Source organism: Amphiprion ocellaris, chromosome 13 (genome assembly GCF_022539595.1).
Source record: "Amphiprion ocellaris isolate individual 3 ecotype Okinawa chromosome 13, ASM2253959v1, whole genome shotgun sequence".
Classification (NCBI taxonomy): Eukaryota; Metazoa; Chordata; class Actinopteri; family Pomacentridae; genus Amphiprion; species Amphiprion ocellaris.
The window spans coordinates 3231113-3246950 of NC_072778.1; the positions used below are offsets into that span (position 1 = coordinate 3231113).

The window sequence follows — 15838 nt, forward strand, 5'->3', positions numbered from 1 at the left end:
TTCCCACATCTGTGCCATGAAACAGATGCCTTTGCTTTATGCGATTTGAATTCCAAAGTTTTATACAGACTCCTGCACACTGTCTAACTTGCAAAAATGAAGAAGCAGCATAGGAAATAAATGTATTTTTTTCAAGTTAGACAGTGTACAAAATCAAAACCAATTCTCACAGTGAGTTCTGTCGTGCTGTTAATTATCATGTTGCACACTGGGTCGATTTTCAGAGCATGCAGAATGAACTCTATAGATTTCAAAGGTCAGACTCCTGCTGAGGCTTTACTCAATGATTTCACGCTTAGAGGCAGAAAATGTCTGAGCTGCTGTGTCTGTTTGTGTCCAATAGAGGGCGCTCTGCAGACACAGTCCATAGAAACACTGCAGAACAAGTGCAGGCTGCTGCAGATGTGGATTTATCTGCTTTTCCATGATTGATTGACCTTGTCTGGTCCGAGCGAATCACATCTGGTTGACTTTAAGTGTGGAGAATGCTTGAACTGGATCCACTTTTCTCTTCATTCTCAACACAAGGTTTATTTAGTTTTTATGTAGGTTTTTTTTTTACTAGTTTTTAGATGATTTTTTTTTGCTATTTTTTATATAGGTTTTAATTAGTTTCATATAGGTTTTTATTAGTTATGTAGATTTTTGCTAGTTTTTAGATAGATTTTTATTAGCTTTTATATGGGTTTTAATTAGTTTTTATATATGTTTTTACCTTTATTTATTTGACTGGTGCAGTCACTTGATCAGAATAACATCTAACAGAACCACAACTTGAATATGAACTTTGATGTTTCAAGTACACTTGACTAATAAAACTTAATTCAATCAAAATGGTGTGAGATTTTGATGAAGGATTCTCACTTTAATTAGATTGTTTCAGCTGTGCATCAACAGCAGAAGAATCTTTTTGCGCAGTCGAAAAACTGATGTGAATGACTGCAGACGGAACTAATTCTGAGTCCTGATCTCCAGATGAGCGTGAGGGACAGATGAGCCACGTCTCGTCCTCCGACAGCCTCAACGGACGGCGCACCAGCAGCGACTCGGGCAAAGATCCGGAGGTTCTCGGGGGACTGAGCGTCCCCTCCGACGTGCCGGGGCCCAAGGTCAGCCCTGAGAGACGGGGCTCGGGGCCGGGGCCCGTCGTGGCCCGGAGGAGGAGCTCCGACTCCTGCAGGGAGAGGAGGTCCTGCAGCTCTCTGCCGGAGAAGGAAACAGCAGAGTCTCCGGTCAGCAACGGCTGCATCAACAGGTGGAGCATCACTACGTCACAAATATAAATCATAATCTGTCGGCTATGAACTGTCATAAAATAGCAGAGTCTTCAAATGCTGTGTTGTCCAACCTGCAGCCCAAAACCCAGAGACATCCACCTCTCCACCCTTTTGGTGTATGGAGGTTCTGGCATTTAATTGCCACCACAAGCCAACCAGCATGATGTTGGTTATAAAAACATCAGGGTTACTGACTGTGGATTAGAGGAAACTCTATATTCCTACAGATACATCCATCCATGATCTATGCACCACTTAATCCTCATTTGAGTCGCGGGTGGCTGGAGTCTATCCCAGCTGACTGAAGGTGAAGCTGAAGGTAGGGGACACCTGCACAGGTCACCAGTCTATCACAGGACTACATAGAGAGACAAACAGTCACACTCACATTCACACCTACAGACAATTTAGAATCGCCAGTTAATGCCAGCATGTTTTTGGACTGTGGGAGGAAGCCAGAGTATCTAGAGAAAACCCACACATGCACAGGGAGAACATGCAGACTCCATGCAGGAGGATCTCAGGCTGGAACTGGGGATCTAATAGCTGTGAGGTGATACAGTGCTGTGCAGAATTATTCATATCAATATCACTTTTGTTGGTCCATCACATAAGATCCCAATAAAATATATTCAAGTTTGTGCTTGTAACGTGCCAAAATGTGGAAAAGTTCAAGGGGTATGAATACTTTTGCAAGGCACTATGCGAGTTCTTCCGATGGACTTCCTCTGTCATTAAAATGTAAAAACTTTAGAAAGCTGTCATACTTTTTCATGCATCTAAACACAAACAAATCAATCAATCATCTAGCACAGCCATGAACTTCAGAGAGGACACTGACAAAATTGTTTTCCAGCAGATCCACATGATCAAGTGGCTCCAGCAGAGGTCACATTTTAACTTCCTGGCAATTGAAACTATGAAAGGTATCAAATTTTTAATTAATAAGCATCGTATCTTTTTAAATTTCAACATGAATCTGGGACTTTGCACACTTACTGACCACAGTCCACATCACTGGTTTGGCTTGTCAAAATGAAAAAGAATAAACTCGGCTCACCATGCTCACCACACATCCAATTCTATTCCTGAAATGTTGGTAAAAGACTGAATTTTAGTCAGAAATTGAACGTTTCCATACACTGTATGAGGCCAATACCACTCTTGTTTATAATGTACTTTTGAGGGTGAAAATACTAAAATTCTCTGAATAATGCAGACTGTATATAAACTGCATATAACTGATTAAACACAGTGTTTATCTCACTTGTTTTGGATCTCTGACCTGCTCCTCTCTGCTCCACAGCGTCGGGGACGAGGATCAAATCAAATCGAACGGAGTCGTCCATGCAGAGCCCAGCAGGGACGTCCTCACCGAGCCGGTCAACGGCAGCACCGACAGCACCGACAGCACCGACGCCGACTGCTAGGATGGACTCCAAGGATCCCAGGTTTTGTTTCTGCAACCTGATCGGTGCATTAATGGAGCGATCAGATCGGGCGGTTTAGAGACATCTTTGCCTTTTTTGCTCACTGGGTCAGAGCCAGAATGAAAATGTTGACTTTGTATTTATGTTTTTCAGATTTACTCAACTGTTTGAACCAGTCAGGCCTGCAGTCGCGGCTCACAATATCGTAGTTAAAGGTCAGATTTCCTGAAACACGGGTTTAAATGTTCCTACATGGAGTTCAGACATGTTCAGCCGTTGCAGAAACCTTCCACTGTGTCTGTCGCTTGTGTACATTTATACCATTTTTCAGCTAAAATCTCTCACATGAATTTGCAGGTAGAATTAAAATTACCGCAAAAAACTGAACTTAACGGTTAAATAGCAGTCTGCATGTTCAACATTCATAACTCTGGTCACTAATGTTTCAGATTCTGGTAATAGAAGAGGTTTTCCATGAGAAGAATATATCCGTAAGTCAAACTGTCACATGTAGGAACATTCCTACCAATGTAAACCTGAACACATGTTCAGTATATAGACCAGATAATCAGCCCAGCTCTACATCTGAGGCTGTACTTCTTCTGGTCTGTGGAGGAACAGGTAGTGGTCACATGGAGTGTGCCTCTACAAAGTTACATCACCGACTACCGGCCTGGCATGCATACGACAGCGTTTTCAGTCCTTCCAGTGTATGTAAACCCATGTAAACCCAACAAGGCAAAGGAAATACTTTTGTATGGGGCCTGAATCTGCATATTTAACATGGAAATGTTTCAAGTTGTTAATAAGGTTAGGAAATGTCAGCTAAAATTAGTGTGTTTTTTGCAGCCTCTTCAGTAAAAACAAACAAAAAAATCCCACAACAAAAAAGCAGCAACCACAGCGACTATACACTAAGTTTCTACAGCGGCTGATTTTCAACAACTGCAGCATTTATTGTTTTTCGTTGAAGGTTTCTGAACACGAACCTGTGGATCCAGGAGGACAGAACAGACTGACAATGAGGGAAGATGCACTTTTTTTTGCACAGAACCTCAGTTTCCTTCAGACACTTTGACTTGTACAATGACCGCGAAGCTTTATAGGTTGATGTTTTCTTTTCTACTTGATGCACAAAGGACCTGCTCACTTTGTGCCATCAGAAGGAATGCACTGTACTGTTTTAGAATCCAGCTCTCCGACTTCTTCTCCTTCTCCTCCTCTTCTTTCATAGTGAGGGTTGCACAATTAATCTACATAAAAACAAATGTACACGACCATTAAGAAGTTTGGGGTCACCTAGAAATGTTGTTATTTTTGAAAGAAAAACAGTTTTTTTTCAATCAAAATAACATTAAATGAATGATAAATCCAGTGTAGACATTGTTAATGTGATAAATGACTATTCTAGCTGGATTTTTAATGGAATATCTCCATAGAGGTACAGAGGAACATTTCCAGCAACCATCACTCCCGTGTTCTAATGCTACATTGTGTTAGCTAATGGTGTTGAAAGGCTAATTAATGATTAGAAAACCCTTGTGCAGTTATGTTAGCACATGAATAAAAGTGGGAGTTTTCATGGAAAACATGGAATTGTCTGGATGACCCCAAACTTTTCAACAGTAGTGTATAAAGCTGGTATCCAAGGCAGCAGCGTTTTACTTCAAAGTTAACATTGTGCTGCTATAGGACTGGGCTGCTATATAGTTTGTCATGGTTTCATTTTGAAGCACGCTTGGTTTCCACTGTGAATTATTTGGATTAATGATGAGGGTGGAAACAGACTTTAGCACCACCTGGAAAACCCTGCTGCTGATTAGAGCTGAGAAAAACTATTAAAGAAAAGTAAACTCAGCTGATTTATGCCCTAATTGTGCAGCCCTGACTACAGTATCCTGGTATTTAGCGTCTTAGCCTCCTCTGTGGATTACAGTCCAGTAGAGGGAGGCAGGAATGAGGGTTAAAATCCAAAAATCAGCATGCTTCTTCCTTTCACTTCTGCTGCTGAGGCTGCAGTCCAGGTTCCAGCGGGTCGACTATCAGCGGAGGTGGAATCAAAATGTGGCTGATGTTGCAGGGTTTGAGGAACACGACAAGAGGTTTCGATGGTAGCACATCTAACAGAAATACTCTCAGGGGTCAAAGTTTCACCAAAACCCACTTCAGGGGCCTCACTGAGAAAAAGAGCCATTCTTCCTGTGAAATGAGCGAAAGATTAGAAGTGCTTTGGGGGAATGAAGTGCTTGTGTACTTTTTCTACCTCTCCACAATCACCTGCCTCTGAACCTAAAGTCCATTTTGTGGTGTGAAAAATCATGAGATCCCATCACATGTCTTCCTCCTCTGAATCAGCACTGAGTGCAGAGAACCTGTATGAACAAATTCTGAGATGCCCTCGTTGTTTCTCACCGTCACAACTCACCGTGCATTCCTTGGCTTTTTTATTTTAATTTTATTTTGTAGGGCCTGCTGTCTATATATAGCTTTCCTGACATGCGATGCAACATTGAAAACAATTTTGAAGAGTATGCAATTACATAAGGCACATTTGTATTACGCTTTCACACCTTTCCATTGTTTCTTAAAACACAGGATCACGTTTAAAAGTGCATTTTGTTCCGATCATTACATGTATTTTATTCTAACGCAGAGGACCAGATAAGGGTACGGCTGCACAGTGAAAGTTAAAAGCTGCCGCGGGCCTGAATATTATGCATATCGAGGCCTTGCACAGGCCTCCAGACGGCAGTAGAGTCCACCTGCAGCAGTTTTGGGTCCACTGGTCGATTGCATAGATGTTAACCAAGTGGCTACTTTAAGGGAATTACTGTATCTGACAGAGTTTGTGTGTGTTTGGGATATAAATGGAGTGTTGCAAGTTTTTTAAAAACATGGATTTTCATTTTAGCCTCACTTGAAATAAACTGTAATTCAAACTAAACCCGATGTTCTGGTGTGTGTCTTTATTTGTAGAAGAAAGCAGCATTTAGCCTCAGATGAAAATAACATACACTACCTGTCCAAAAAAACAATTCGCCATTTGGATTTAACTAAGCAAGTAGGGAAGAGCCTTCCACTGGATAATTACTGCAGTGGTGAATATGTTTCAGCTGGAACAACTTCTTTAACCCTCACTGATGCAGTGAGGAGCTTCTCATTTCTTAAACAACCATGTTGGAAGACATGGAAGGATGTGAATCTGTCTCAGAAGGGTCAAATTATTGGCCTGCATCAAGAAAGGAAAACAACTAAGGAGATTTCTGAAACTAGAAAAGATCTTGGTGAAAATTAATGCAAATCTGGATAGAAATAAATGCTGTGACATTGCAGAAGCTTACTGGAACAATTCCAGAGCAAATGTGTGTCGTTCTCAGCGCTAAAGGCGGTCCAATGAAACATTATGGTGTGCAACGTTTTTTTGGACGGGTGATGTATTTTAAAGCCTGTGCTAATTTTTGGCCACTTGAGGGCAGTGCAGGTTGTGAAAACTACACTTACACTGAAACTCCTTCCTCTCAACCAATTCTTTCGGCTCTTTAGAAAAAAAAAAAAATCCGCTTTCTTCAACAGATATATAGTCACTAAGTGCGTCTGCTGCTTGGTGCTGAGCTTCAGTGTGTTTTGCGTTTTTGCTACAATGAAAAAAGACACGTTCATCAAATCATCAAATCAAATTTTGCTGAATGAGCACTTTTCAAAACAAATCAGTGGCATTCAAAGTGCTTTACATCTTGATTGAAAAATACATAGAAACTAAAAAATTAAACCAGAAAATGGACTTGGAGGCTAATTCACACGGCGTCATAAAATGATATTAGTTGAAATAATAAAAGATTATAAAAGATAAAAAATTAGGAGAAAAATAATAATGATGGAAGCAATTCTGTGTCTTAAACGTCTTGCCATACACAAGCTGAGTGCAGGGTATACATAAATAAATGCATATCTGGAAAAAATGCAAGTAACAATACAGTTAATAGGGTAATAAAACAGTAAAACCTTTACTTAATATAAAATAAATGTGCAAAAACATGTGCATGTGCAGAACCATAATTGACAGCTTACATTCCATGTTCAGATATTGTACTTGCTGATACATTGAGAACTGAAGGGCAAAATAAAAAATCTTTCATCAATTTCATAAAGTTTGAGCCCTCCTGAGTAAATGCAAGAGGAAGGATATAAATTAATGAAAAAAGGGGCCTAGACAAAGACTTACATATAAAAATGAGCACACAGTATGTAATTAAATACATTCTATCGTTCCTGATCATAGATTTCAGTAAAATTTGACAATAAATGCTATAAAATGGCACTAGGAGTGATAGATTGTGTATTAAAGAAAGAACTTGAAGTACATAAAACAAAGAAAAACTATAATTAGGAGAACAAAAAGAAAAATGCTATAAAAAAGAACCAAAATAAGGGAATATGATTGGTTTCTTAACAAAAAATAATGAAACTACATTCACCCAACCGATTCTTACCCAAACATTCCCCAAAACAAGCAGAAAGAAGAACAGAAACAGAACTAAACGAACAGCTTTGGTTTGTTTACACTCCGAACCACCAGGGGGCGGCGACGCGCCCATACGTCACCTGTCGCGGAGATATTACGTAGAGATTCAAGATGGCTTCACAGTACTACCAAGAGATGCAGGAGAGCTTCAGGAATAACAACAAAAGTCGGGAATTCCCGGCTCACACAGCCAAAGTCCACTCGGTGGCGTGGAGCTGCGACGGCCGGAGACTCGCCTCCGGTTCTTTTGACAAGACAGCCTCCGTTTTCGTCCTTGAAAAGGACCGTTTGGTGAGTGGCGGCGCGGCGCTCCAGCTGCTAGCGTTAGCATTAGCATCGCTCCAGGGAATGAATGGAGGAAGTCATGTTCTTCTAGTGGCTGCTTTTTAGTCATAGCGCATTTCTAGGACCCCAGTTTTTAGTTAACTATTTTTTTCAAGGCCGTGCAATAAGGTGACCACTTTAAATGTACCACACCTACCTCAGTAATCCCGCCACACGCTGTAAATATCGCTATTTATGGGCGTTAAAATACTTATTATTGTTCTCTCCTCAACTTGTACCTTATTTTTAGTACTTAGTTGTTGTTTTTTGTTAGGATTACTGTAGAATGAGAGGCAATATTCAATAGAGTCAAATTCCTTGTTTGCATACAAACTTGGCCAAAAAAAGTGGATTCTGATTCCGATTTAAAGGGGAGCAAAAGATATGATTAGACAGCAATTTATAAATTCCCCAGTGGGGAAATTGGCATTATTACAGCAGCAAAGATAGTGCAGACATTTTACAAATGTAGTATGAAAACAAACCAAAATATACTAGGCCAAAGTACTAGGCCTAAGAATAACATTATTGCACATATCAAAAAATGTATAAATAACAGAACTATGCTCAGTTTTCGCTGGATTAAACCTGTACAATCTGACTTTTTTGTTAGAGTGGTGTAATATTGGGGTGAAATAATATTTTAAAACTGTAACTACTTGGATCAAAAGTCATATTTTGGGTAGAATATACCTTTAAAGAAATGGCTTTTCAATTACAATGTCCTATTTGAATGCAATGAACCTTTTATTTATAAATACAGTATTTTTGTGGAGTAAACCTTTTGAAGCCATAACTTGTCAGTTATGTATGGTCATGGAAAACTGTTATGTAGAACAGATGTTTAAGTTTACGTATAGCTTTAAACTAATAAAGCTTTAAAGGGATTTTATACAGTATTCTATTTTGTATTTTGTATTTTAGACAGAAAATAGTATGTTGGGTGGAATAAACCATTAAAACTATAAGTAGTGTTTAAGATAAATGTATTAAAACCATAAGTTGCATAGTTGAGCAATCAGAGTTGGCATGAGACAAGATTTATAAAACTTCATCTCTGCTATATCTAAATTAGTTATTGTTTATAGTGTTTCAAAAACAAGAGAACTCAAACACAGAAATTTGCTGAGTGTTGATATGAGATTTTACTTTATTCTGATGTGATTACCTGGGGTTGTCTTTCAGAAGCCACTGTTTGTAGTAGTTGATTATACTTTTGTAGTTCTAAAATCTTTTATTTCAAATAGTATTTTTCTATTTCCATTATTGAATTAGCACGGTAACCTTGTAATCTCAAGCTTTGAAAGTATAGTTGTTCTCTTCCTCTTTCAAATAAAGTACTAATGTACATGGATTGTTTTCTTACTGCACTGCTCGTTGATATAGTCAGAGGTAATTTGGCATCTGGCCTCTGCCCACAGGTGAAAGAGAACAACTACAGAGGTCATGGTGACAGCGTCGATCAGCTCTGCTGGCATCCCACCAACCCGGATCTGTTTGTCACAGCATCTGGAGACAAGACCATTCGCATATGGGATGTCCGCACCACCAAATGCATTGCCACTGTCACCACAAAAGGTAGAATTTTAGTTTGTGTGGGTGTTTGGAGTGTGGAAGTTTTATGGCTACAAACGGGGCCCCAGATGCTAGTTTTCAACCTCCTGCAGCTGACAGATACAGTAATTCCCACTGAGACTTCCTGCTGCACTGTTTCACTCTGTTCGTATGAGAAGTTACTTATTTACATACTGCAAAACACAAATATCATTTAATTTATGGAGCCCCCAAACCATGATTTTCAGCATAAAGAGTTCAAGTGAAAACACGGGAAACTTTCATGCTGGTGGAAACATTTTATTACTGAAGGAAGGAGGAAAAGTTTTCTGTGTTGAAACCCAGAGTCCCAGTTAAACCACTGTCCCCGTGAGTCAGGCTGTTAAAAAGCCTCAAATTATGATTGTTTTTAGGTGAGAACATCAACATCTGCTGGAGCCCGGATGGTCAGACTATTGCTGTGGGCAACAAAGACGACGTGGTGACTTTCATCGACGCCAAGACGCATCGCTCCAAGGCAGAGGAGCAGTTCAAGTTCGAGGTGAACGAGATCTCCTGGAACAACGACAACGACATGTTCTTCCTCACCAACGGCAACGGCTGCATCAATATTCTGAGGTAGGAACAAACGGAGCGAAACGTTAAAGCTGAGGGTCAGAACTAGAGTTTTAATGCAAACAGCCTTCATGAAAAGCTGTGTGAATGTTGCTGTCATGGCTCTGGAGTCACTTTTTCTGGTTTCTCTTTGTTTTGTTTTTTTTTTTGTTACAGCTGAGAAAATTCAACAGCTGCTTAAGATATCGTTTTTGCAATTTATTTTTGAAAGTGAAAATCTTAATGTATCATTAAGAGAATCAAATAGTACATACTGTCAATAAGGAAACACTTTTATCTGTTGTATACTCATGTATTTAAAAAAAAAATTTAAAAAAAATATAGTACAGCTGTACTTAGAAATAATCAGCTGCATTAATTGATAGAATAAATATATTAAGTCGACTTACACAAAGAAAGTCTGTATATGTTGAACTGGCTTCGTAGTACAGAACTCTGAAATAAACAGGATGTTTGTTTGCAGCTATCCAGAGCTGAAGCCCATCCAGTCCATCAACGCTCATCCATCCAACTGCATCTGCATCAAGTTCGACCCCACAGGGAAGTACTTCGCCACGGGGAGTGCCGACGCCCTGGTCAGCCTGTGGGACGTGGAGGAGCTGGTGTGTGTCCGCTGCTTCTCCAGGTCCGTCTACAAGGATTTCTGTTTGATATTTACATGCAAATACATTCCTATTTTAATGTTAATAACACCTGAAACGTATGTGTCTTCTTAAAAACATGATAATATGACCATACCCTGTTAAGTTGTTTAGCTTCAGAGTGTTTTCTGTATTGAATCTTGGATTTTTATGTTGTTGCTGTGCTCGTTGCAGACTGGACTGGCCGGTGAGGACGCTGAGCTTCAGTCACGATGGGAAGATGTTGGCCTCCGCCTCTGAGGATCACTTCATAGACATCGCTGAGGTGGAAACAGGTCAGTACCATAGTTTACTGTCAGACTAGCAAACACGGACGCTTTTAAACAGCAAGACATTTATTTAGTGCCAGTAAAGTCACTAAGGTGGCAGCTTTTGTTTTTCAGTCACTCACTGACACATTCATAAAATCACCAGCTAGTCATGTACATTTTATATTCTTGCTCATTAAATGGATTTTACTCAGTTTGTTAAATTCCACCGCAAATCAGTGATGTTTCTCTTATGATAAAAGCTGCTGGCGCAGAGGATAAATTTAATCCTCTCTAAATTTTAAAAACACTGTCAAGTAGACAGTTATCAGGACAAATCACTGCTCATGAACGTCTGTTGCTGCTCCTCTCACAGCAATAAGACAACAGTGAGTTAGCGTACTGTAATTATACCAACTCTGCTAATGCTGCTTTCAAGGTCATTTAACCTTAAACTCTAAAAGGGAGCATCTGGTTGGGGTTTTTGTGCTGTTGCTGCTTTGGTTAATGATGGTTCTGTTCATATGTATCAAGCAGGAAATATAGCTGTGGTTGTTTTTGTTTACAAAAATCTATAATTTTTTCAGTGAGATCAGGCTGAAATGAAATTTAACAATCCTTACAGACACCTTGACGCTATGGCAAGCCATTTTAACATTTAATATCTGTCTTTTTAACACTTCCTGAAACCTTTGGGAGTCTGTTTTCAAATGGATTCAGTCACATACTACCTGGGATTCTCTTTCCCCCTGTAATTTCATAGAAAAACATTAAAAGTTATGTGTGAAGAAAAAACAAATATTACTTTTTTGCATGTCAGATCTGGTCCATATGCACATAAGCTGTTGGCACCATGTTGTAAACAAACAAACATGGGGAGCAACAACAACAACAACAGAAGTCAACAGAGACAAGGAAGATTTTAAATTTGTTGGACATGAACAGAAAATCTTCTTCTCAAGGAAAACCTAGACAGGAGTAAAACTGTCTCACCTGCAGCGTCTGTCCTTCACTGAGCAGGAAATTGCTCAATATGTTTTGCGATTGAACTGTTGTCGTTGTTGCAACAGTTTCTTAAAATGAATGTTCCCAAGTTGGGCTGTTTTGAGCTCTCAGGTCCACCGTACATTTCAGCATCTGGCATAGATTTATGGCGATGAATCAAGTAGTTGTCAGCTATTAAATTAGTTGCCAACTCATTTAAAAGTCAAATAACTGGTTTGAGTGAGTTTTTTTTTTTTTTTAAAGTGTGAATTCTCTAATTCCAGCTTCTTGGATGTGAATGATTTCGTGTTTCTTTACTCCTCTGTGACGGGAAACTGAATATCTTTGAGTTGTGGACGTCTGATCATTTCTGACATTTTATAGACCAAACAAGTCTTCAGTTATTGGAGGTAAAAACAATAGAAAACAGTAGTCGCAGCCCTTCTTAGTGGAGGTTTATAGATGAACCATCAACACAGTTAGATCAGATATGAATTGAGCATTGAGGCCTGTAATGTGAAGACGGTTCACATCAGAGAAGAAACAATCATCAAGACCTGAGAAATTTAAAGTGTTAATAATTGTAAACAGGCAAACTTCTTCCAAAATGAGACTTGGATCAGTATCCGCCTTCTAACAGTGCTGCATGTGCACATTTTCCCATTTCCTCACGCGCTGCAGGAGAGAAGCTGTGGGAGGTTCAGTGCGATTCTCCGACCTTTACAGTCGCCTGGCACCCAAAGCGGCCGCTGCTGGCCTACGCCTGCGACGACAAGGAAGGGAAGTACGACAACAACCGAGAGGCGGGTACTGTCAAACTGTTTGGCCTTCCCAACGACTCCTGAGCTGGATCAACGAAGGTTTTTTTCTGGTAAAACCAAGAGAGATCCTCTACCAGAGAGCAAAGCTGAGGAAGCATCTGAAGGAAAGAACAGAAACCCTGAAGCTGCATTTTGGCTGCAGCTCCTAAAACCACCAGCAGATGGCGCAGCTGTTGTAACTTTCCCTTTTAAGAGCTGACTTCATTCCCTGCTTTATGGGTGCAGGTGAACATACAATTCCCAGTGCTGTAAGATATTGTTTTTATGTAAAATACTGTGTTTTTTTAATAATAAAATTGGATTCTTTGTAATTTGTGTGTATCTCCTGATGATTGTTCAACTGTGATGAAATTCTCTGATGTTTCGGCAGGTTAAAGGTGTAAGATGTGTATTTATTTTATTTAGTTGTGCAGTCTGTGAAGGGAAAATTACTCTTTCCCCCTACTAAGGTGTTTCCTTGCAGCTGTTGGCTGACGTCATCCCAGATTATCTTTTGACAGACAGACACTGTATGAGGAAGATATGCCAGGAATCTCTGCTCTGGTCAAGATTAGATGTTAAATTGATTGTGTTCATTTTGTCATCTTTTCATAAGATAAGCGTTTTCTTTTTATCTGATGACTTTGTAAGGATTATTAGGGATATTTTTACCTGTACATATTTCAGCTACATCTGTAGTCTTCCCGTGTCTTTTATCAGGTGACCGGCCTGACACATCTGTCACAATCTGTATATTTACATCATAGACTGTTATAATCACAGAATGATAACATGAGAGGCCAACAAATATAAAAGGTGGATAAAAGAGGCCATTGAGATCAGGAAGCCGTCCAATGATCCAATGAACCAGGATGAGGGGGCTGGCACACCTGGGAATCCATCCTCCAGAGACCATCGGAGGTCAGGGGGCGTGACCAGCTAGACAAAATTTGACAGATCTGTCAGGCCAGTCACCTGATGAAAGACACGTCATCAACATGACTGCAGATGCAGTCGAAACATGTAAAGGTAAGAACATTTTTAATAATCCTTACAAAGTTGTAAAAAGAAAATGCTAACCTAAGATTAAATAATGTCTATTCTGATGAGACTAAGAAGACAAGTTGTCTCCATATTGGTCTGTAATCTAAATCTGACCTTCTCCCAACTACAATATAGACCTGAAGATCAGAGAGAATCCTCAGAACTGATGCTCAGAACCTAAGTCATCCAAATCTCTACAGTCTCTCTCTGACTGCCTCCTCATCCTCTCTCGACCTCGCTGAACTTCCACAACACAGTCTGAACTCCAAAACCCTCCACAGTTCAGAATGTTAGTGGAATCTAAGCTCAAAATGTGGCCTCTCAGTTCCTGCTTGCAGTGTTTCTAGATGATAATAAACATGAACACACACCCAACGTCTTTATGCAAAAAAAGCACAGAAAACCAAGACTGACATTTAACTTTCAACAAGAGATAAATACCATTTTTTTCCTTCTCTATCCATTTTTCCTTCATGTCAGAGTTATGAGTATCACAAATATCAGCCTTCACCTGCTTCAGGAGGATCTGTGTTGTATCTAATACTGCCTGAGCCTGAAACAGACATCAGCTGACAGCAGAAATGGCTGCTTCGTCTTCGTCTGTCCTGACATACGTACGCAGCGTGAGTCCAGATCCGAGGCTTTCGGCCGGTGCCGGTGCCAGTGGCAGCTGGTCGCTCCCCGTCCCCAGAGCTGCAGACCAGCAGGATGTTTTCGCCTCGCAGCTGATGTCACCAAACACTCCACCGTCCATGCTTTCATTTATTTCACTTTGATTCAACCCCACACGAGACTTGTCCTGTCCAAGAAAACAAATCCCTGCCGTGGAGTGAAGGCCCTCTGCTGACTCATCTGTGTTAGTCAGGCATGAAATTAACCAGAAGTAATTAGTTTAAAAAAACTAAAGAAGTTTTTAGTATTTAAAGCCAACAGTTGGCTGTCGGTTAAAATGTTTTTAGTGCTTTTAATTTTCCCCTAAAGAGAACAGAGACCACTTTAGATGAGCAGCAAAAACTGTCCTCAGTAGGGAAATAACTGGTGGTGGTTTGTTCAAATGGCAGAGTTGTTAATGATTAACCCGACATGGTCCCATTATGGACAAACTACACCATAACCAACTTTCAGGCCCTGGATTCTGTGATTGTGTGATGCTCAAAAGCATTTTACCATGTATCCCATGGATACCATACTATATTATAATACTGTATATAATTGCATACACTCCCTGACCTCTTTATTAGGCACACCTTGTTAGTGACAAGTCAGACGTCCTTTTACCTTCAGAACTGCCTTCATTCTTTGTGGCATACTTTCAACAAGGTGTTGGAATCATTCCTCAGAGATTTTGGTCCATATTGACCTGATAGCATCATGCAGTTGCTGCAGATTTATCAGTTGCACATCCATGATGTGAATCTCCTGTTCCACCACATCCTAAAGATTCTCTATTGGATTGAGACCTGGTGACTGTGGAGGCCATTGGAGTGCAGTGAACTCATTGTCATGTTCAAGAAACCAGTTTGAGATGATCTGAGCTTTGTGACATGGTGCATTATCCTGCTGGAGGTAGTCATTAGAAGATGGTTGTAGTATCTGACATGAGATATGTGGTGCTTATCAGAATAGAATGTGTTCTTCTGTGGTCATAAAGGGATGGACATGACTAGCAACAATACTCAGGGAGGCTGTGGTGTTTAAACCATTATCAGTTGGTACTAAGGGACCCAAAGTGTGCCAAGAAAATATCCTCCACACCAGCAGGCTAAACCGTTGATATGATGATACAATGCTTGCTTCAGTAAATATAGAAATAATACAGAATTGTCTTGAAGTTGCAGGATTATAGGATTGTTATAGAAGCAGGAGCTTCATCTGAGGGTTTTAATGTTTTTATTTGACTTTTGCAAACCAGTGGATGACTATAAATTGGAGTAGAAACTAAAGTGCATTAATTCAAGGATCGTCCTTTCAAAAAGCAAACATGTAAATGAACCCAATCGAGCACCTGGGATTGAATTTTGCGTCTTTGAACGGCCCTTGAATGTGCCGTGGCGTCCTGATCCCAGCTGTTATTTACTGCCACAGAGACACTGTGAGGAGGTCGGTTAGTATCCATGGAGGTGATTGCCAGCGAGCATCATGGGACGATAAATCAAATACAGCTCCCTCCTTCATCAGCATGTCTCGTCCTGTGAGGTGGAAGGTCTTTCTCATTTCACTTTTAATGCTCGGATCTACAACAGAGCAGCTTCACCCTTCCATTTGCCGTGAGATTACAAATCACCGCCGCTTTGGCGTTTTGATGCGGCCGTAAAGCTCCCAGAGTGGAGGGGAAACAGTGGTAAAAGTCTGAATAATACATTTAGTCCTCTAAATTTTAAAAACACCGTCAAGTAGAG

The 15838-nt window shown here is 40.2% G+C and overlaps 2 protein-coding genes across 7 annotated transcripts in view; both read left to right on the plus strand.

Annotated features, from left to right (window-relative positions):
• Positions 1–5651, plus strand: part of shtn3 (shootin 3) — a 44854-nt gene extending 39203 nt beyond the window's left edge. For all 6 annotated transcript variants that reach the window (XM_023285651.3, XM_055016406.1, XM_055016407.1 and 3 more), the window contains 2 exons: positions 976–1255; positions 2584–5651. In XM_023285651.3, the coding sequence (XP_023141419.2) occupies positions 976–1255; positions 2584–2707 (404 nt within the window). In that variant the 3' untranslated portion in view covers positions 2708–5651. The remainder of the gene's footprint in view (positions 1–975; positions 1256–2583) is intronic.
• A 1654-nt stretch (positions 5652–7305) lies between these two features.
• On the plus strand, positions 7306–12727 carry thoc3 (THO complex 3). The gene is made up of 6 exons (XM_023285652.3): positions 7306–7520; positions 8975–9131; positions 9521–9725; positions 10186–10347; positions 10538–10638; positions 12277–12727. Exons 1-6 carry the CDS (start codon positions 7341–7343, stop codon positions 12438–12440), a joined length of 969 nt encoding a protein of 322 aa, XP_023141420.1. The 5' UTR covers positions 7306–7340; the 3' UTR covers positions 12441–12727.
• Positions 12728–15838: the final 3111 nt, after the last annotated feature.

Coding starts and splice junctions, on each gene's coding strand:
- thoc3 (XM_023285652.3), top strand. CDS start 7,341: ATGGCTTCACAGTACTACCAAGAGATGCAGGAGAGCTTCAGGAATAAC. Junction 9,132..9,520: donor TGCCACTGTCACCACAAAAG/GTAGAATTTTAG, acceptor GATTGTTTTTAG/GTGAGAACATCAACATCTGC. Junction 9,726..10,185: donor GGCTGCATCAATATTCTGAG/GTAGGAACAAAC, acceptor GTTTGTTTGCAG/CTATCCAGAGCTGAAGCCCA.